Source organism: Thrips palmi, unplaced genomic scaffold (assembly GCF_012932325.1).
Source record: "Thrips palmi isolate BJ-2018 unplaced genomic scaffold, TpBJ-2018v1 HiC_scaffold_17, whole genome shotgun sequence".
Taxonomy (NCBI): Eukaryota; Metazoa; Arthropoda; class Insecta; order Thysanoptera; family Thripidae; genus Thrips; species Thrips palmi.
The window spans coordinates 9,935,107-9,955,807 of NW_023144626.1; the positions used below are offsets into that span (position 1 = coordinate 9,935,107).

General features: G+C 48.4%; 3 protein-coding genes across 3 annotated transcripts; 2 read left to right on the forward strand and 1 right to left on the reverse strand.

The window, feature by feature from the left end:
- Positions 1-642: 642 nt before the first annotated feature.
- LOC117644113 (chloride channel protein 2) lies at positions 643-8,840 on the forward strand. The gene is given in 21 exon segments (XM_034383338.1): positions 643-681; positions 684-921; positions 924-1,012; positions 1,310-1,404; positions 1,732-1,931; positions 2,238-2,369; positions 2,558-2,691; positions 3,039-3,195; positions 3,522-3,647; positions 3,951-4,035; positions 4,124-4,225; positions 4,312-4,414; positions 4,884-5,015; positions 5,075-5,353; positions 5,654-5,906; positions 6,001-6,121; positions 6,425-6,593; positions 6,931-7,073; positions 7,157-7,316; positions 7,620-7,847; positions 8,127-8,840. Coding segments are annotated over 21 exon segments (3,306 nt in total). The 3' UTR covers positions 8,448-8,840.
- A 1,403-nt stretch (positions 8,841-10,243) lies between these two features.
- On the forward strand, positions 10,244-14,502 carry LOC117644114 (4'-phosphopantetheine phosphatase). Its single transcript, XM_034383340.1, has 10 exons — positions 10,244-10,550; positions 10,659-10,841; positions 10,918-11,774; positions 11,854-12,016; positions 12,112-12,316; positions 12,400-12,552; positions 12,630-12,717; positions 12,808-13,012; positions 13,099-13,426; positions 13,515-14,502. Exons 2-10 carry the CDS (start codon positions 10,730-10,732, stop codon positions 13,741-13,743), a joined length of 2,340 nt encoding a protein of 779 aa, XP_034239231.1. The 5' UTR covers positions 10,244-10,550; positions 10,659-10,729; the 3' UTR covers positions 13,744-14,502.
- Positions 14,503-16,270: 1,768 nt separating this feature from the next.
- Positions 16,271-20,518, reverse strand: LOC117644115 (alpha-1,2-mannosyltransferase ALG9). Its single transcript, XM_034383341.1, has 13 exons — positions 20,164-20,518; positions 19,806-19,962; positions 19,531-19,736; positions 19,332-19,445; positions 19,136-19,246; positions 18,974-19,061; positions 18,688-18,882; positions 18,484-18,600; positions 18,146-18,371; positions 17,914-18,061; positions 17,704-17,833; positions 17,490-17,620; positions 16,271-17,397 (listed from the first exon to the last, which is right to left on the reverse strand). The coding sequence occupies exons 1-13, from the start codon at positions 20,250-20,252 to the stop codon at positions 17,301-17,303; spliced, it is 1,809 nt and encodes a 602-aa protein (XP_034239232.1). The 5' UTR covers positions 20,253-20,518; the 3' UTR covers positions 16,271-17,300.
- Positions 20,519-20,701: the final 183 nt, after the last annotated feature.

A 20,701-nucleotide genomic window follows, 5' to 3' on the forward strand; every position in this document is an offset into this window, starting at 1 on the left:
ATGTGTTCAAAGAGCCTGGAGGGGAGAGGGGTCACTGAATTCTCGGCCTTCCCCTGCCCTTCCCTTTCCGATTGGCAGTGGGAAGGGCCGGCCCAGCTGGTGCCGCGTGGACGGCGGCCCTTGGCGGCCCTTGGCGGCCCTTGGCGGGGGCGCGAGTCCCTTGGCGCGTCCGCAGTCCGCGGGCCGTGTACCGGAAGCGTGGGCAGTGCTGGCCAGCCGGTGGCAATTTTGAGGTCACGCCGGTTTGCCGGGACTGGGCCGGGACAAGACTTGGCCGCGCCGCGCCGCGAGGACTCTAAACACGACAATGTGCCGCGCGAGGCTGCCGCCACTGCCGCCGGCACGCTGGCCGTCGGCTGGCCTGGCCGGCACGTGTGCGTCGACGCCGACAAGTGTTCGTCGCTGACGTGTCCGACAGGTTTCCCGCGGCGCCACTACGAAGGCGACTTACGTAATGCGGTTCCCGCGGGTCCCCGTGCTTTACGGGGTGCGGCTAGGCCAGGGCTAGGCCAGGGCTAGGCCAGAGCCGGCACTCGTCCCCCGGTGCTCCCCCGGCGGACGAGGAGGCCGTCGTTGACTCCCTCGTCGTTCCGCGCAGCTGATGGGATGGTGTGACGGGCCGGCGGCAGCAGCACACCAACGATGGCCTCCAAGTCCAAGTCGACGTCGAGCTCCGGCGGCAGCTCTCCGGCCACCACCACCGCCACCACCGGCACGGCCACCACGGCGATGGCCACGGCCCGTCGGACAGCCTGGCCATCAACATGGGCGGGCTGGACGACGAGGACCTCGCCGTGGACTCGGAGTGGGCCGACTTCGACCGCCTGCTCACCGAGTACCGGCTCCGGCGGCGCATCAACGCGTCGTCGCCGTCGCCGCTGGTGTCGCGGAGGGACCTGCACGAGCTGATGGGGAGGGCCGCGTCCGCGGCAAGGTGTCCCAGGCCTTCTACCCGTGCCCCGCGCCGGCCGCCGGCACGGACCCCGACGACATGGACTACGTGCACACGGCGGTGAGGAGCGGCTTCATCCTGCACTTGTCCACCACCACAGTGTTTGCACTAAGCCGCGTCGGCTGGCCTGTAGCGCCATTTGTAAACATACGACTTTCCTTTGGCGGCTGAGGCAATTTTACTTTATCAAAGCAGCCTAGGAGTACGCACCAACCAAGCCTTTTCATGTGTAAGCAAAGTGAGCAGTAGACTCGAACCTTCGGTAATCCAGCTCCCAGTCGAGTGCATCCCCTTCCACCTGAGCCAGATCCAGGCTGCTCGCCACACTGCGTCCTCACCGTGCGCCATGTGTTGCAGATGTATGGCCGCTACACCAAGGACCTCGGGGAGTACGCCAAAGAGGAGGGTCGCAAGCTCGCGCTGCTCGAACGGAAGCGGAAGAAGGAAGACAGGTGAGGGCAGTGAAGGAAAGGACAGCAGCGCACAGTGGGTTTGCCAGAAGACCGGTGGAGGCGGCCAAAATTCTAGACGCGTTTTGAGCTCCGGGGTCGCTGAATGGGACTAGAACCGAACGTGTGACCCCACCAATGGATTCCTCGTTCGAAGAGCAATCCATTGGTGGGGTTACACGTTTGGTTCGAGTCCCATTTATCGACTCTGGAGCTCAAAACGCGTCTAGAATTGGCCGCCTCCGCCGCACCGGTCTTTAGGCAAGCACGGTGTGCGAGGGGGAAGTTTGAGAACAGAAACTAAACCAAACCCGGTGGCGTGTTGCGCAGGTTACGGGAGAAGGAGTACGACAAGTACAGCGGCAAGTACCGGGGCAAGTGCGCCACCAAGGTGCTGGCCGTGCTCGCCTTCCTCTGGAAGCACACGTTCGCGCGCCTCGGCGAGGACTGGGTGTACCTGGCGCTGCTCGGCCTCATCGTCGCCCTCCTGTCCTTCTTCATGGACGGCGGCATCGGCATGTGCAACCGAGGTGACTTTTTTAGAGTGTTTTTTTTTGTTTTAAGTTGTTGGAAACAAGGGGAAATCACTGTGAATTTCGGTGTACAAATCCGATGAATTTCAGTCAAATTTCGATGAATTTCAGTCAAATTTCGATGAACTTCAGTCAAATTCCGATGAATTTCAGTCAAATTTTGATGAGTTTTAGTTGAATCTCGATGAATGTGAATGAATTTTAGTGAATTTTACATGTTTGATGAATTTTGGTGTACAAATTTGGCTGGAGTTATTTCCCCTTGGTTGGAAACCCTGCCACTGACATGGCTTGGTGTTGCAGCGAGAATATGGCTGTACCGAGACATCGCCACCCAGCACGTGGCGCTGCAGTACCTGGCCTGGGTCAGCCTGCCCACCTTCCTCATCCTCTTCTCGGCCGGCTTCGTGCACATCATCGCCCCGCAGTCCATCGGTAACGTCCTCTCTCTCTCTCTCGCACTCATGGGGCGTGCCGTTGGGGTTCGACGGAGACAGAGCGACGCTGTCCGGAATCAGTCTCGGCGCGCCTGCTAGGCCGAGTTGACAGAGTAATCTTTTGCAGACTCGTACTTGCCGCGACTCTAACTTGCCTGTGTTGCAATCCGTTCCGCCCCGCTCCAGGCTCTGGCATCCCGGAGATGAAAACGATCCTTCGGGGAGTGGCGCTCAAGGAGTACCTCACGTTCCGCACGCTGGTGGCCAAGGTCGTGGGGCTGACCGCCACGCTCGGCAGCGGCATGCCCCTGGGTAAAGAGGTCAGGTGCAGTACTGCCTTTCTCTCGTGGCCCTTCGCCCTGCGGTTTGGTCCCTGCCGCACAGTGGGCCAGAAGACCGGTGGAGGCGGCCAAAATTCTAGACGCGTTTTGAGTTCCAGGGTCGCTGAATGGGACTGGAACCGAACGTGTGACCCCACCAATGGATTCCTCGTTTGAAGAGCAATCCATTGGTGGGGTCACACGCTCCATCGAGCCCCATTTAGCGACTCTGGAGCTCAAAACGCGTCCAGAAGTTTGGCCGTCTCCACCGGTCTACTGGCCCACTGTGTGCCGCCCTCTGCCGCCAGCCCGGCGCTCACACTGTTTTTTGGCCGCCTTGCCTGCAGGGTCCGCTGGTGCACATCGCCAGCATAGCGGCCACGCTGCTGTCCAAGCTGGTCACCTCGTTCCAGGGCATCTACCAGAACGAGAGCAGGAACACCGAGATGCTGGCCGCGGCCTGCGCCGTCGGCGTGGCCAGCTGCTTCGCGGCGCCCATCGGAGGTACAGTCTTACAGTGCAGTGTCTTTTTTTTTTGGCACGATGCTTATATTTGTCTCAACAAACTCGGCGAGTTTGCGGAGCACGAGCACGTGGCCCGAAGCGCCTGGCGGGTAGGCAAAGTCCTGCATGCGAGGCTGCCGCGTTGCCTACCTCCCATTGTCATTACCATTAAGGGCTAGACCACACATGATCGTATGCCATTGCGGGCCCGACACATGCTCGCCTGCACTGCAAAACGAGACATGCGCTCCATGTCGATGACTCGACGGTCTTGTGCGCCGCGCCGGGCAAACACAACACATTTCACAGCAATTTCTTTTCCGCAGGCGTGCTGTTTAGTATCGAGGTAACGACGGTGTACTTCGCGGTCCGCAACTACTGGCGCGGCTTCTTCGCCGCGGTGTGCGGCGCCACCGCCTTCCGCCTCTTGGGGGTGTGGTTCAACAACGAGGGTAAGGGCACAGCGCACAGTGGGCCAGAAGACCGGTGGAGGCGGCCAAAACTCTAGACGCGTTTTGAGCTCCAGAGTCGCTAAACAGGACTCGAACCGAACGTGTGACCCCACCAATGGATTCCTCGTTCGGAGAGCAATCCATAGTGGGTCACACGTTCGTTCGAGTTCCATTTAGCGACTCTAGAGCTCAAAACATGTCTAGAATTTTGGCCGCCTCCACCGGTCTTCTCGCCCACTGTGCCTCGGTGCCTCCTGCCGCCTCCTACCGGCGGCCCGAACTTACCTTGCTTTGGTGTTGCAGTCACCGTCACGGCGATGTTCCTCACCAGCTTCACCATGGACTTCCCCTTCGACCCCCAGGAGCTCATCGTCTTCTCGCTGATAGGGTGAGCGCTGCTGCGACTTCGATCGCCGTGCGCTTGCCCCGGGTTCGAATCCTCGCGTCTCAACACCCCGTCCTTCGTTCTTTTTCAGTGTCCTGTGCGGTCTGGGCGGCGCCGGCTACGTGTGGATGCACCGGCAGTACGTCACCTTCATGCGGAGGAACAAGAGGATGAACGCTTTCCTGCAGAAGAAGTACGCCAAGTCGCGTCGCTCGGTTGGACCATGGTTGGGCATTCGCCGCCGCGTGGCTAACTCACTGCCCTCGTTCTTGTCCTCAGCCGCTTCCTGTACCCCGGCCTGGTGGCGCTGCTGGTGGCCTCCGTGACGTTCCCCAAGGGCGTGGGCCAGTTCATGGCGGCCGACATCAACACCCACGAGCAGGTAAGGCGATCTGCCTGGCGAGCAGGCGGGCCACAGACCGTCATCGTCATCGGCGCTGTTAGGCCTCAGCAGACCTTTAGCGTTCGAGTAAGCAACTACAACAAACACAGAACTCAGACTGCAAACCTCAAATGCAAGGCTGTGTCTTGTCTGAGGCAGTCACCCTCTACTGGGGGGGTATGGGGCAACCTCCGTGGAAGTATGACCCATCGTGGAGGTGGCCAAACCTCTGAACGCATTGTGATCGTCAGAGTCGCTAAATGGGACTCGAACCGAACGTGTGACCCCACCAATGAATTGCTCTCCAAACGAGGAATCTATTGGTGGGGTCTTTCGTTCGGTTCGAGTCCTCTATCCCGACTGTGGAGCTCAATAGACGTCTAGAGTTTTGGCCACCTCCACTGGTCTTCTGGCCCACTGGTCCGTCGAAACCCAGTGCGGTACCCAAGATGCGAGGTCCCCTGCGCAGGTGCTGGGGCTGTTCAGCAACTTCACGTGGACCAAGGGCGACCTGACGGTGGAGGAGGCCGCCGTGCTCCGCCACTGGAGCACCGAGACCACGGGGGTGTTCGTCAGCCTGACGTTCTTCACGCTCTTCACAGTAAGTGGCGCTTTCTGTGCGGCCGGTCGCCGAGGTTCGCCGTTCTAATCCCTCCCCAGTTCTTCTTCTCGATCATCGCGTCCACCATCCCAGTGCCGTCGGGCAGCTTCATCCCCGTGTTCAAGATCGGCGCCGCGCTGGGCCGCACGGTGGGCGAGCTGATGCACTTGTGGTTCCCGGCGGGCATGCGCATCGGCGGCACCCAGGCCGCCATCATCCCCGGCGGGTACGCCACCGTCGGCGCGGCCGCCTTCTCCGGCGCCGTCACGCACACCATCTCCGTGTCCGTGATCGTGTTCGAGATGACCGGCCAGATCACCCACATCATCCCCATCATGGTGAGTCTCGGCCACGCACAGTGGGCCAGAAGCCGGTGGAGGCGGCCAAAACCCTAGACGCGTTTTGAGCTCCAGAGTCGCTAAATGGGGCTCGAACCGAACGTGTGACCCCACCAATGGATTGCTCTCCGAACGAGGAATCCATTGATGGGGTCACACGTTCTGTTCGAGTCCCATTTAGTGACTCTGGAGCTCAAAACGCGTCTAGAGTTTTGGCCGCCTCCACCGGCTTCTGGCCCACTGTGCCACGCAACCCCTTCCCCTTCAACAACCGTCTCGTCATGTTGAAATGTGCCGCAGATCGCCGTGCTGATTTCCAACGCCATCGCCGCGCTGCTGCAGCCCTCGCTCTACGACAGCATCATCCTTATCAAGAAGCTGCCCTACCTGCCGGACCTGCTGCCCTCCAGCTCGGGCATCTACCACGTGTACGTGGAGGACTTCATGGTGCACGAGGTCAAGTACATCTGGCACGGCATGGAGTACCGCGAGCTCAAGGCGGTGCTCAAGGAGAGCCGGAATTTGCGCAGCTTCCCCCTCGTGGACAAGCCGGGTACGTCGAGACCAGGGGTCAACAACCGCAAATTGTTTTTTGTCCCTTTTTTTATCCTTTTCTGCCAGTCTCTAATCACGGTGTCTCTCCGCAGACTCGATGATCCTGCTGGGGTCCATCCAGCGCCTGGAGCTCATCAAGCTCATCGACAAGCACATCGGCAGGGAGCGGCGGCTGCAGGTGGCGGCGCGGTGGCAGCGGGAGGCGCAGGAACGGTACGACAGAAACTCAGTGGGCCAGAAGACCGGTGGAGGCGGCCTAAACTCTGGACGCGTTTCGAGCTCCAGAGTCGCTGAGCAAGAATCGCACCGAACGTGTGACCTCACCAATGGATTCTGAGGGCAATCCATTGGTGGGGTCACACGATTGGTGCGAGTCCCATTTAGCGACTCTGGAACTCAAAACGCGTCTAGAGTTTTGGCCGCCTCCACCGGTCCTCTGGCCCACTGTGAGACATCGCACACGGTGCGGCCGGAAGGGCGCGAGAGAGACAGGTGCTGAGGCTTCCCGCTGCGCAGGGCCTTGGAGGAGGAGCGCGAGCGCAAGCGCAAGGAGGAGCTGCAGCTGGCGCAGCAGCGGCAGAGGAGGCCGTCGCGCTTCGAGGTGATTCCGGCCCCGGACATCCTCAAGATCAAGCAGCAGTCCAACACGGACCTCGCCGCGCACGAGTACTCGAACCACAAGGAGGTAGGTGCCCCGCTGCCCCCGGCCTCAAGCCTTCTACACAGTGAGCCACAAGACCGGTGGAGGCGGCCGAAATTCTGGACGCATTTTGAGACCCGGAGTCGCTAAATGGGACTCAAACCGAGCGTGTGACTCCACCAATGGATTGTTCTTCGAACGATGATTACATTGGTGGGGTCATGCGTTCGGCTCGAGTCCCATTTAGCGACTCTAGAGCTCAAAACGCGTCTTAAGTTTTGGCCGCCTCCACCGGTCTTCTGGTCTGGCCCACTGAGCCCCAAGACACCACCCCCAATGCAAACCCGCACTCAGTGCGTTATTTATCTTTGTTCCGCTGCAGCCGCACTTCAACCCGGTCTTCGGAACCCAACCAAAGAAATCCATCTTGAAGAAGACTAACTCGTTCAACCTCTGCAACTTCGGGCCGCTGATGAACAGCCCTAACATGACGCCCTACACGACGGTGACCGGGGCCGAGAGCCGGTACGTGGAGAGCATTCTTTTTGGAAACAGCGCGGCGCGACAGAACAACGAATGACGCGTTTTCTTGTTTTGCTGTGCCGCAGCATCCGCCTCGCTTTCGACGCCATCTTCCGCAAGTCCACCACGCTCCAGGACGTGAACCCTGGAGACCCCACGGCCAACGGCGGCATCCCGGGGCCGGGCGACATCCCCCTCACCGCGTCCACGCCCGCCAGCCCGAGCCCCTTCAAGAAGGTCCAGCTGGTGAGTCCACTGTAAAACCAAACGTGGACAACTCCACATTTGAAATGCAGAGGTGTGAAATGTTCAGTCTCCACACTTCAAACGCGGAGCTGTCCACGTTTGCACCATGCAAAGAGATAGGGGCTTTGTGAGCTACTCCACACTTGAAGTGTGCAGGCTGCATACTCTGCACTTCCAATTGTGGAGACTTACTCCACGAAGTGTGGACTTGTCCACGTTTGGTTTAACAGTGTCGCGATACACCCCGAGAAACGACTCGGCTCGCCGCGTATGCGAAACGTTAACTCATTTTTCGGCTTGCAGCCCAAGGAGCGCGTCATCGACATGTCGCCTGAGGACCAGAAGATGTGGGAGGAGGAGGAGATGGAGAAGCCGGTGGCGCTGAAGACGGTGCAGGTGGACCCCGCGCCCTTCCAGCTCGTGGAGCGCACGTCACTGCTCAAGGTGCACTCGCTCTTCTCCATGCTGGGCGTCAACCACGCCTACGTCACCGCCACCGGGAGGCTCATGGGCGTGGTCGGCCTCAAGGAGGTAAGCACTCCGCAGTGGGCCAGAAGACCGGCGCAGGCGGCCGAAACTCTAGACGCGTTTTGAGCTCCAGAGTCGCTAAACAGGACTCGAACCGAGCGTGTGACCCCACCAATGGATACCTCGTTCGGAGAGCAATCCATTGGCGGGGTCACACGTTCGGTTCGAGTCCCATGTAGCGACTCTGAGCAAACCCTTCCGGGATTTTGACCGCCCACTGTGCTTTCTGCCGCTCCGCCACTGCCGCGCGACATCTCAAAATTATTCTTGTCTTCTTTACAGCTCCGCAAAGCCATCGAGGACACGAACGCGGGGCTGCTGCCGGCGCAGCCGACGGCAGCGGGTCCCGGTGACGTCCGCGAAGCGCTGCTCAGCGACAAGCCGCAGCGGGGCAGCGACAGCGAGGACCCCAACACGCTGACCATCACGTCCACGGACAGCGCGCTGAGCTCCAGTCCCAGTGAGGGCGACCTGCCGCCCTCCAAGGCCAGCATGCCGCCCTCCAAGGCCAGCATGCCGCCCTCCAAGGCCAGCCTGGCGGCCGGCGCGGTGCAGGCCGGGCAGAGCATCCCCTTGGCCGTCCGGAGCGACATCCGCCGCTGAAGAACCCCCTCCCCTCCCTCGGCAGAGCCAGGGCGGCCATGGCGGCGTGGACTTCCCTGCCATGCCGCCCGCGCCGAGGGCAGGCCGAGGGCAGGCCGAGGGTCGTCTCGCTTCAAGGCTGTCTTCGCCGAGAGAAACTAGGGCAGCCGGCCGTGGAGGCAGGTTCGCTTCCTCCGCTCCACGCAGCATGCTGCCAGCAGGGACGGAGGGACTGCCTTACGAACTCTTTTGCGGTGAAACATGAAACGATTGCGTGACCCGGCGGCGGCAGGGGAAGGGCGGCTGGCCGAACACAACTTCGTGTTAAGTAGGAATGTTATTCAGGGAAATATTAGCCGATCGCGCTTCGGCTGGTAACATTTTTGTGAGTAAATGTGATACCATTTAATTTAAGCTTAAAGGTGGCCCCACAATGGCCGAATTCAGACGGCCGACATGCACCCGACAACCACACGACATCCGTTAAACGGCCTAGGGTCCGTGTTTTTGCACTTATATATTCCCACAGAGATTCTAATTGCTCTCTCCCACACTCAGAAGCCAATACATTCGCGATATTTGATAATCCAAAGGCATTCCGTAGGGAAGAGGGGGCGTCGTCAGGTTGGTACCGCATCCCCCTTCCCTACGGAATGCCTTTGGATTATCAAATATCGCGAATGTATTGGCTTCTGAGTGTGGGAGAGAGCATTTAGAATCTCTGTGGGAATATATAAGTGCAAAAACACGGACCCTAGGCCGTTTAACGGATGTCGTGTGGTTGTCGGGTGCATGTCGGCCGTCTGAATTCGGCCATTGTGGGGCCACCTTAAGACTGCGCCACATTGTTTTGTGGTCATTGTCCTCTGGTTAGAGGAGCTGTGGCCGGTAGAGGTTGTGATGAGTTCAAGAGTTAAATCACCTCCAAACGTTTCTATTAGATTGGACACTTTGCAGTGTTTCTCTTTTTCTTATTAAAAATTGACAGGGCCATGTATATTATGTTATTGGAGCTTCATTTTATTTTCAGCAGCCTTTGCCACATACAATACAAACAGCTATTATTTTAGCTCCAGAATCCTAGTCATCTCAATAATTATTGTAGACTCTTCTTCAATATATAAGTTCAGATCATTGTAGCGGGATAAGATAGTTTGTCTTAGACTTTGTACCTCTTTAAATCTAAAGTTAATTTTGTTTCTAAGCTATGTTTGATTGAGTTGTGCAGTGCTATATTTACAGTTTACATTAACTGTCATTATTATCATCAGAACAAGTAATAGGATGTCACAGACTGTAATTAATTGCTACAATTACTCCACACATTTCCTTTCTGTTTATAAGAGACTGGGTACTGAGGAGATTCTAAAAGGCATATTGCCGTGTGTGGGTCTTTAGGGAGTCCCACCAACAGGGGAATCAAAGGACCTCATGCATATGTTGTTACCGATATGTGAATGTCACATTTTCTCCCTGATACCTGACATGTGTAATTTCCCAGAGGAAAGAAATAATAAAACAGCCAACCGAATTGAAGTTACTTTTGATGAGATTTCGGCTTTTGGTAAATTGATTATGGTGTGAGTTTGGGACTTGTGGAACCACTGCTACCACTGGCGACCTCCGACCGTACTAGCTAGACACTAGAAACAGAAGAGTTGAATCGATCAAGAGAGCGCATACACGGCCTCAAGTGGAACACATTGAACGAACGGGGAATGACCGGCATAACGAGCATCGTGACGGGAAATCCCTGCGAATAAGCCAAAACCCATTATTGACAGGAATGGGTGTGTCGCTAGATTTCTCATCCATCGCCTTATCGGTGGAGGGGGAGAAGGGGGGAACTACCAACATTTAAAAAACAATAACGGAACACTGTAACCAACAACTCAGACAATATTCATTATCAGTATTGTCATTTTAAAAACAATGCACTTGACTTGCTACATGATTAAGTGCATGTCCTCTAGTCGTGAATTGATGAAGTACGCGTAAATTGTGATTCGAACTGGCTCTTCTCGGTTCATTTAGCCGCTGATTTCAAGTTTTCATCAAATTTAGGCCTCCAAGAAATACAATAATAAGAGTTGCTCGATTGCAGTAGCTGCTAATTGCTGTCAGGTAAAACACCGCTCTCGCAAGTCTCCTACTTTTCTTGGGAATTCACCTACTGTTTACTTTTCATCAGTGTCACTTCTTTATCTGCTCTGTTTGACTTGGGTTTCACAGAATTTCTTATCAAGAAGTGGTTCTGTTCAATGTGAGGGAAGTTGAGAAACTATTGCCAAAGAACTTCTGAAATGGCACAGACCGAAAGCATTCAACCTAAGGACGCAAGAAGTATTGACATTCCTTGTACGCAAGAAGCCTTTCGGAATCTCAAAAATGCGAAACGATTTGCAATTGACATAGGTATGATATTAATGTTTCTAGCTTACCATGTTCCTAATTGTTTAATCTCAGTACTTTTAATGCATCCTATTTCCAGGTATCTCGCTGACAAAGATTGCATACTATTCCACCGTCTCACATCGTCGAGTTCATTATGATACTGAAAGAGAGGAAGGCAAACCCAGAATTCCTGACCGAAACTCCTTTGTCTACGAAATTTCAGAGGGAGCAAGGCTTCATTTTATCAAGTTTGAAACAAAGTATATAGAACACTGTTTGGACTTTGTAAGGGCCAATCTGATTCAAAGCAAAGAAAAAATGGCTGGTAAAACAATTAAAGCTACAGGCATCGGCACATTCAAACATGCTGATCTACTCCAAGATAAGTTAGGACTGTCAGTCGATAAAGAGGATGAAATAGATTGTCTCATAAAAGGATGCAATTTCCTGCTTAAGAAAATTCCTAATGAGGCTTTCACATACCATCGTCACGGCGACCCAGAATATGTTTTCCAATCTGCTGACCCCAATATTTTTCCGTACATGCTTGTTAACATTGGCTCTGGAGTGAGTATCATGAAGGTTGAAAGTGAAAGTTGTTACGAAAGGATTGGAGGCACAGCTACTGGGGGTGGTACTTTCTGGGGCTTGGGGTCACTTTTAACATCTGCAAAAGGTTTTGACGAGCTGCTCAATCTGGCTGAGAAAGGTGACCATAGGAATGTGGATGTTTTAATCGGGGAACTGGCTGGAAGTGATTATGGGAAATTTGGTTTGTCTGAAAATTTAATTGCCACTGCTTTTGGGAAAGCGATGAATTGCAACAGTGATTCAAATGACAAAACCAAGTCTCAATTTGCTGAAGCTGACATAGCTAAAAGCTTACTTTTCACAATTAGTAATGACATTGGACAAATAGCCTGTTTGTATGCCATGATGCATAATTTAAAAAAGGTATAGTATACCCTTTTTTGTGGGATTATTTTTGTTGTATTATTTCTCCTAATTGTATTCTTCTTAATTACTTTTGCAGGTGTACTTTGGTGGCCATTTTTTGAGGAATCACCCACTTAGCATGCATACAGTTAGTTTTGCTATCAACTACTGGAGCCGAGGCCAAGTCCAATCGCTGTTCCTGCGACATGAGGGGTATCTGGGAGCTATTGGTGCATTTCTTAAGGGGGCAGAGGAATGTGGTAAGTGTCAACTTAGATATGGAAAAATATTTATAATGGTTATTTTAAAAATGAAAAATGAATATCCACGTTCTTTGAATGTTTATTTCCACCAGACACCGATAAATATTCTTGGCAAGAGAATTATGATGGTAGCTCTGGTTTGCAAGGAACAGTTGTAACTCCCCTTCTCTCTGGTCTGCCTGTGAGCCAGTTGGAAATAGACCGGTGGGAGTCTGCAGTTGGTTTCTGCCCATTGCTTGCAGATCCTGCAAGTTATATTGCAGATACTGTAAACCTCACTCAAGACAATGAAGCAAGGTAACCTCATCTAAAATCTAAAATTTGAGGTATATATAGTAGAATTAGTTTTTAATTGCTGTGTCTTTGTACCTGTCTTGTAGACACTATTGGTTGGATAGCTTTGAGACTTCCATTGACAAGTATGTGCAGAAAGCAGTTGTGAGTCAGCCTGATTCAGCAAATGCCGTAGAAAGAGGACAGCGATTTCGGGACAAATTTGTGGCCCGAGTTCAGTATTTAAGAACCCACCCCTTGTAAGTAATAGATAAAAATAGATGTATATTGTACTGTCTTACGACTTGCTTACTATAGTCTGAATTTATGCTTGCAGTGCATATGGAAGTCTTACTGTGCGCAGCCTCCTGGACACCATGGAGCATTGTCTACGTGAACTAGACTTTCCTGATCCATATTTGCTTGTAAGTAATTGTGTCTGAGAGTATTTTTAGTACTGCTATAAAATTGATCCTAATTATGTTTTTATTTTTTTAAATAATAAAAATGTAAAGCAAAAGAAAGAAGAGAATGAAGCAGCTCTAGAACAGCTAGCAAGGAGATTTGCTGAGTTGGATTGCAAGTCTGGATCTGTGCTTCATGAAGAACTTGTCACATCTATACTTGCTGGCAATATGTTTGATTGGGGTGCTGCGGAGGCTGTGAGGCTGATGGAGAAAGGATCCTTTGGTTTTGAAGAAGCTTTGAGCAAAATTGAATGTTAGTGTTTCACATTTCAGGTGTTTGCCAAAACAATTTTCATTCGTCCGCTGTAACTTTTCATTTTGTTCATTTTTTGTTTCCAGCCCGACCATGGCTGGTTGATGATCTGGACCTATGGTTGCATCACATAGAGATAAGACAGCCTCATAAATGTGCTGCTATATTTGTTGACAACTGCGGTGTGGATTTAGTTCTTGGAATTATCCCATTTGCAAGGGAGTTGTTGAAAAGAGGCACACGTGTGTTGCTTTGCTCCAATTCAGAGCCGGCTTTGAATGATGTCACTCACAGCGAACTCCTGGGTGTTCTTGCCAGAGCAAGCACTATTTGTCCTATTATGGAAAAAGCATTGAAAGATAAACTCCTTATTCCTGTGCCTACTGCACAGTCTGGGCCATGTTTGGATTTTAGGTAAGAGGGTTGCCTCTGTATATTATAAATAATTTCTGGTTGTTATTTACGTTGGTGGCTTAAAATGTTATAATTGTTTTTTTCACAGCCGAGTCAGCATACAACTTATTCAGGCTATGATACATTACCAAGTAGACCTTCTCGTGATAGAAGGGATGGGGCGGGCACTTCATACCAATCTTCTAGCAAAGTTTAAATGTGACTGCCTCAAGTTGGCAGTAATTAAAAACCGCTGGCTTGCCCAACGCTTAGGTGGAGACATATTCTCTGTTTTATGTAAATTTGAGCCAGCTCCTACTTCAAGATGTGCTTGTTGAGGAACCAGACCAACTACTGCAAGCAAACACTCTGCCTGCCTAAAGTGATGGAGGTATTATGACCCTTGGTGGGTTTTTTCTTCCATTTTATTTTGTTCTTGTCATCACTTATATCATTTGTAACAAGAATTTTTTAAATTTTTTTCTGTTGTTGAAGGATGTTCATTCTTGGTGTGTTACTTATTTAGAGCTACATGATCGGGCTTAAGCAACATAAGCTAGTTACCACTGTGCCATAATTTTTCAAATTAAAGACAAATGGTTCTTTGTAAGATATGTTTGTTTCTATAAAAGACAAATTAGAGAGAATTTTTTACTTATGAGTTAAGAGTAGGTAGGTCATTTTAGGTCTGGGCATAGATCATTACCTAAAGGTGTTGATTGAGACTGAGTGGCCTGAGCTGTTCTGTTTTTTAATGTATTATTTCTTTTGCTTTTTAAATACATTTATTTCCCATCATTTTCAATGTCCCTGTTGGCAGTGGCCTTCATATATCTTTATTGGTCAATTTAATTAACACATTCATACTTTTTTGTTGTTGTTATTGTTATTCTATCACCTGTCCTTTGAATGAAGTTCCACTGTATTAATTATTATTGTATTGATTGTCACAATCACCTGGTTGCTCATGATTTTAGTTGTTAGGTTGATGATCCAAATGAGGTTTGATTGTTACCAACGCAGTATCTAATTGTATTGAAGGCAATAATTATTGTTTATTTCTTAGATATCAAAAAAGTAAATGAATGTGATCTGTTTGTTGACGGTCTTTATTGTAACCAGGGACCAGGGGTATTGGTGGCCATGGAGGAGCAACATTTTGTCCAAAAAAAATTTAAGTTACTCGCTAAATTGGCGTCACGGGCAATGCCATTCTCACAACATGTATCAAAGACCTTTGGGCACCGGGTGTCTGTTCCCTAGACCGGTAGCAACATTTCCTGTAAATTCAGACAAGCTGTGGTCATTGACCACTCTTGCCATAAAGCTTGCGCCATTAAGGATACGTTTGGAGGAAGAGTGTTACGAACAGCCAGGAGGCTCAGATGGTTGAGAGGTCTGCATGACAAGTAATTTAATTTGAATTCAGGCGAGTCAACCGTTTTCCCAGATTACTTCTGCAATCCGGGGCCTTAGTCTGAGCTTCAACGTCCTTTGTTCAAGTTTTCTGGTGGCTCGGATGTTCGAGGTGATGGCAGCTTACTTTCACGCGCGATAGTTACTATCACTTGGACGCCAACCGAGCTAGTGTTCTGGTGGCTTGATTGGTTGAGATGACGACTGCCGCGAGTAAAATTTGGAGAAAAAGAATGGATTTGGCGGATGACAGCTGATGACTGGAAGTTGGAGCCATCGTGGCTATAAGAAAAGCAAACTCTTGATTTTTTCCCCCTGTAGAGAGGCAAAAGAGTTCCCCTCATCGGGTCCCCACCCCCCCTACCCCCCTCCCCGAAGGGAGGGTAGAGTAGAGGTATCATAAAGGGTATATGGAAATTCAGTCCCGGGAATACTCCCAGACGAACCGACCTGGTGGCGAACCAGGGCCTCGAAGAACTGTCGTGCCGCCGCCCTGCCCACTACGCTACGGCGACACACCTATCGGAAGCGTCCAATCTTAGAGTGATGGTACCGGTTCTGAGAATGGAATCGGGGAAAAGAGCAATCTACCCAGGATTTGAACCTAGGAAATTTGCATGGCAGCTTTCACCCCATCCATCCAAGCCACCCAGACACCTGGTGGGGAGGCGTCCAATCTTAGACTGATGGTACAGGATCTGAGAAGAAAATAGGAGAATATACTGATCCGTCTGGGATTCGAACCCACTATGTTCTAATGGACTCAGACTTATGGCACTGGATTGCAGAAGTAAACTGGGGAGAAGATCAACCCGCCTGGGACTCAAACGCAAGATGCTGGTGTTCTGGGGTCCAAAGCAAATAACTTAAATTCCTTTTGCTAGAACGTTGCTCCCCCCTGACTAAAGCTTGAAGGTGTGCATTGGCCTGGTGAGCCCCACGGCGTCGACGCCCCCGGTTGGAACAGTCCATGGTTACTTAATGGCTTTGCAGTCACGAATTTATTATGGGTCCAAAAGAGAAATGCTGTTAAGACTTGAGAAAGGCGTTAAGTACTGTATAATGTAAAAAGAATCGTTGCAAGTGCAAATCAAGCTACAATACCAAGTTAAAACCTCAGGTTCTGATCTGAAATTTATTTTTTTCAAGTTTAAACTTCCAGTTTCATTGTGTCATATTAAAAGATACTGAAACAGAAACAGTGACTTAGAAAAGAAGCATTTTTACAGTCATACATGCTTCCTACAATTTTAGAAAATGCTGCTGGTCCACCAGCGCATCTACGAGATCAATTCTTTTGCTCTGGTATCTTAACACTATTTGTATTTTGAGTTACTTAATTGATAAAGTATTGTGATATATACATAAATATTTTTTAACAATGGATGTTAACAATTGTCGTACTGGAAAGTTGTTGAGTTTTGATTGTACTTTTAATTAAAAATAAAAAACAGTAGATGGTTAGGTTTATTTTCCCTCTTTGTTGAAGAGAGACATACAGTAATAAGTGCTTGAAGAATTATACAGGCAACTTGCATTGGACTAGAAATTCACAAGATTACAAAACTACTGCAGAAGCCTTTCAAATTAAGTGACAAAACAATTAAAAAGTTGTTTTAATTGAATTGAGTTATACAGCAGATATTGCATTCCCTTAAATGCAGTCTAAGTAAACAAATCACAGAAAATACATTATAACAAAGACTTTGCTATTGCTAAGCCAAAAAGGACAAAGCAAAGTCATAAAAAATATACTTATCAGAAAAAGTCCCACTTGAGGAAAGATTACCCTACATCATTGTTATTTGTAGCTTAAAACAAATAGATAGGTACATTTCATAGATAATGCTACAGCTAAACTTTCCCTTTCATGGAAAGTGTTTTGAACTTCACTTAAGTGAAATTTCTAGTCTAGCCTCTTTACAAATCTATAACTACATAACAACAATATGTACAGTCTACTGGCTGAGATAATGCCTAATCCAAACCTTTGAGATTTCAGGATATCAGCACCACACAGATAAAGCTCACTCCAAGCGGTCACAGTGTCCATAGACTAAAATGTTCAAATTAAAAAAAGAAATCATTGGTGAAAGACAAACCTTACTATACCACCCAATTATAAATTATAATGTAATAGGGGAAAGGGCTCCTATTATGTGCTGTGAAGACTTTACAAAGTAAACCTGGAAAAGAATGGCTAAGGCCGCATCTCACACACTTCAGTTCAAACCCATTTGTGCTATTCTAAAACACAACAAATGTATACTTCCTGTTAGAAAAAGAACATCGGGAATAAGTACAGAGCACTAAATTGTCCCCACAACTTGCATGCTAAACTATTTTTATATTACAACAGTTCATGGAAAATAACTAATTTGTGAGGGGGGCATCAAATTCATCTTTGCACTTAGGAATGCTTTGAATGCACAGTCACAGTATTCATACACAATCAAACACAAAATGGCAGGAAATGGTTTCAACTTTGAGTTGATTTGAGCAAGTAATAAGTTCCATATTCATTAAACATTGCAGAAAGGACTGGAACATAAAAGGCCCGAAACACTGGATCCGATCTGGAAATAGGAACCAGAAATGAATGTAAGTTATAGAAATCACAATGAAATAACCTACTAAAAGGAAAAACACAACAATCTGCCTCTCTTACCTGGCAGCATTTAAAAATGGAAGGCTCTTGACAATGGTCCATGAAGAAGTGTTTTGTGCATAGAATGGTTCAGCAGGAGATTCATATCCCAAATGAGCATCAATTAAGAAATTACACTTGCTCAAAGGAAACTAGAAAAAATTGTTACAGTAAGAATACTTTGTTACTGGCGTTCACTAGGAGTAAAACTGGTATGACTGATTATGTTACTTACATAACGGGATGGCTCTTCAAGGTTCTGCGAATTCATATTTTCTGGAATAACGGCAGTAGCATCAGGACCATTGCTGAATGGAGCTGGTAGCTGTCCTTTAAACTCAGACTGAAGAAACCGAAGATGGAACCTACAGAGGCAATTGTTAGTACCATCATTTGTTCAATAATAAAAATCAACCACATACTTCTTTGGAAATGGAAGACAAACCTGTCATTTGGCAAAAAGAAGCTAGAGGGAAATCTATGCCATTCTTTACCGACACACACGTTGATATTTCCTCTCTTGGGAAGGTCTTGAAGCCCACTGCTTTGAAGCCCACTTAATTCCATATATATATCCATTGGAGCATGATAGCCTGTGCAAGTTAAATTCATACATTAAAATCCACATTCGTTTGAAAATAATACACTGGCAATGTGAGAAATTTATCCATAGTTACCATTGTACAATGTTAAAATCCTTGATAGACCAAGGAATGAACATACCACAATAGATATGACAAATATAAATGTGGTATAGTTCAGATAATGTAATGGTTTTGTGTCAGACTTTTTCTTCTTACAATATTGGATAATGAGAGCAAACCACAATTTTTGGACAGTATCAACAGTTACAGCTCCGCAAAGACAAATTAATGGATACACTGGGAAAAGAAACCTTTCTTCCTGTAAGAAATTTAAAAATCTGTCATTAGCACATAAAATAAAAGTCCCACATTATAAAACTAGAGCAACAGAGTGGCCTTTATCTTGGACATGGAACCAGAAAAAAAATTACCTTGTGAGGTTGCAAGAAGAAAACCGCACACCAAAGGTAAAGTGGCATTAATGACAGCCAAAATGGTAAACATGCTGAGTGACGGGGCTGTGAATGCAAAACCAACCCAGCCAAAACCTGAGATCAAAAAAACCAAACAGGCAGGTTAAAAGATGCATGAACAGGCTGACAATGGGATAAATAGAAAATTTACTGCCAACATACCAAGACTAATGGGGTTAAAATAGCCAACACAGAGACAAAATTGAAATTCAAGAAACAGTTGATGAAGTAAAAGGACCATGGTTCAGTTCCATATAAATCAGGCCCATGAGATGTGAAAACATTATACAAGATAATGTTAAAGGGAGCAAAAACCAGCCGCCCATAGTACTGGGAGTCAATCCAGATCATTGGAGGCTAAAGAAAAGAGGTGAGAAAAAATAATTAAGTAAAGTGTTTATAAAACAAGCATTATTTAAAAACCACAAGTTAAGGATTTAGGCCTTACTACAATGGCAGTTGTTGATATAATACTCCAGCGTAAAAATCGTGAGATGTCACGTTTCCTAAAGACTAAATCCAAAGCAATCGGCAAGCTAGAAAGAGAGGACAGTTACTCAAATTTTCCAGAGAGTTGCTAATATTGAAAACATCATGAAATATTTCTTACCCAATGAGGCCTGCAAATGGCCAACTTAAAAATGCAGAGAGAGCCGTCGCCAATATAGCTACCTCATATTTGCGCTCAAACCAGGCTGCCATGGAGAGGAGGGTCATATACCTAAATTGATTCAAATTTGATTAGAATATTTCACATTAACTAGTAGTGTAATAATGATAAAAACACTTTATCAGAAGGGACTTACATTGAGAAGGTGGATGGTAAAAATGCAGTACTTGAAATGAACATTCCAGCACTAAACAATAAAAAGGCCAAAGTCAAGCGACCAATAGCAACTCCAAACTCCCGACAAACAGCCCTGAAAGGAAATGTTGCAAATAAATTAACTGAAATGACTAAAATATCAATAGATAGTCAGTTAAAAATTAATTAAAGAACCTCACTTGTAGAAATAAAGCTCACACCAGGCACACACAAGTGCAAATAGACAACGTGAGAAATAGAATGTCAGCATGCGATTAGCTTGAAAAAGTTGAGAATACAACCAAGCAGGGAGCATGTTCACCATAATGTAAGTGTAGGACCTCAAAGAAAATTCAGGGGAATACTCCCAGGTCTGAAAGCCTTTGCCATACAGCATGAAGTGGCTCTGGAACAGGACGCAAGGATAAATGTAGCAATGTTATCTGATGAGAGTGAAGAAAACTACTAAACTTACGGGTTCCCAAAAATTGTAGGTTTCATCGCAGTCAGAAATGTTGCTCCATATCGCAGAACAAAACCGAGCTGTTAATAATATTTTAAAGGCAATGTCAGCTTTTGGATAGACAAGGCCAATTTCGGATGGATGAGGAGATACAGGTACATCTTCTTTCCTGTAATAAAACAGGAAAATTATCAGGATTCATAAAGTAGGTGCACATGAGGGAAAGATGACAATGGTGGTTCTATCACACTGGAATAGTTTGGATAGTTTGAAAGAAACAGTAGAAGCAGAACTCAGTGAAATGGAAGAAAATATCTGTTAACCTTCCATTCACGATCCAACCACTAGCAAAAAATTCAAGGTTTCTTACGTTGACACATTATTTTTTGCTTTCTTGGTCAATTTCTTCACTTCTTTCTTGGAATGGGCAGTTTGTCGTGATCGTATACTAGGAGCCATGGCTCGGAAAGGTAACAAATCAAATAACCGGCACCGGTGTCACAGCTGTTCAAAGCAGAAGGTACCCGGAAAGCTAACGCGCTGGGCCCGTGCAGACGACATTTGACGTGGACGTGTTAGCGCTGGCTGTTTTGACGTAGGACTGCGATTCTTAAAAATTCGACCTAGGTCTACAAACTACGGCAAAAATGTAAAAAAAATTGAAAAGCGCCCGCTGCCATGCAAGAGCCGAGTCTGGACGGTTGTGTGTGAGTTGGGATATGATTATTCGCCCCTCGAGGGCTGTGTTCGCAGGACGGATTTTCATTGGCTGGCGGCAGCGGGGCGGAAAGGGGCGTGGCAGTGAAGCAGCGGGAATGCGCGCTGCGTTTCAAAATCCGTTTCCGAACTACTTTTTCTGATTATGGCTGTTCAAAATCGACAGGTGGTTTGGGTATAGTAAAATCACT

What these genes read in the sequence shown, in the direction of transcription:
- LOC117644114 (XM_034383340.1), top strand. Translation starts at nt 10,730, where the DNA reads ATGGCACAGACCGAAAGCATTCAACCTAAGGACGCAAGAAGTATTGAC. An exon ending in TAAGGGGGCAGAGGAATGTG is followed by an intron (nt 12,017 to 12,111) that starts GTAAGTGTCAAC and finishes TATTTCCACCAG; the next exon opens with ACACCGATAAATATTCTTGG. An exon ending in TATTTAAGAACCCACCCCTT is followed by an intron (nt 12,553 to 12,629) that starts GTAAGTAATAGA and finishes TTATGCTTGCAG; the next exon opens with TGCATATGGAAGTCTTACTG.
- LOC117644115 (XM_034383341.1), bottom strand. Translation starts at nt 20,252, where the DNA reads ATGGCTCCTAGTATACGATCACGACAAACTGCCCATTCCAAGAAAGAA. An exon ending in CCTACAATTTTTGGGAACCC is followed by an intron (nt 19,737 to 19,805) that starts GTAAGTTTAGTA and finishes GTCCTGTTCCAG; the next exon opens with AGCCACTTCATGCTGTATGG. An exon ending in TTGAAGAGCCATCCCGTTAT is followed by an intron (nt 17,621 to 17,703) that starts GTAAGTAACATA and finishes AATTTTTTCTAG; the next exon opens with TTTCCTTTGAGCAAGTGTAA.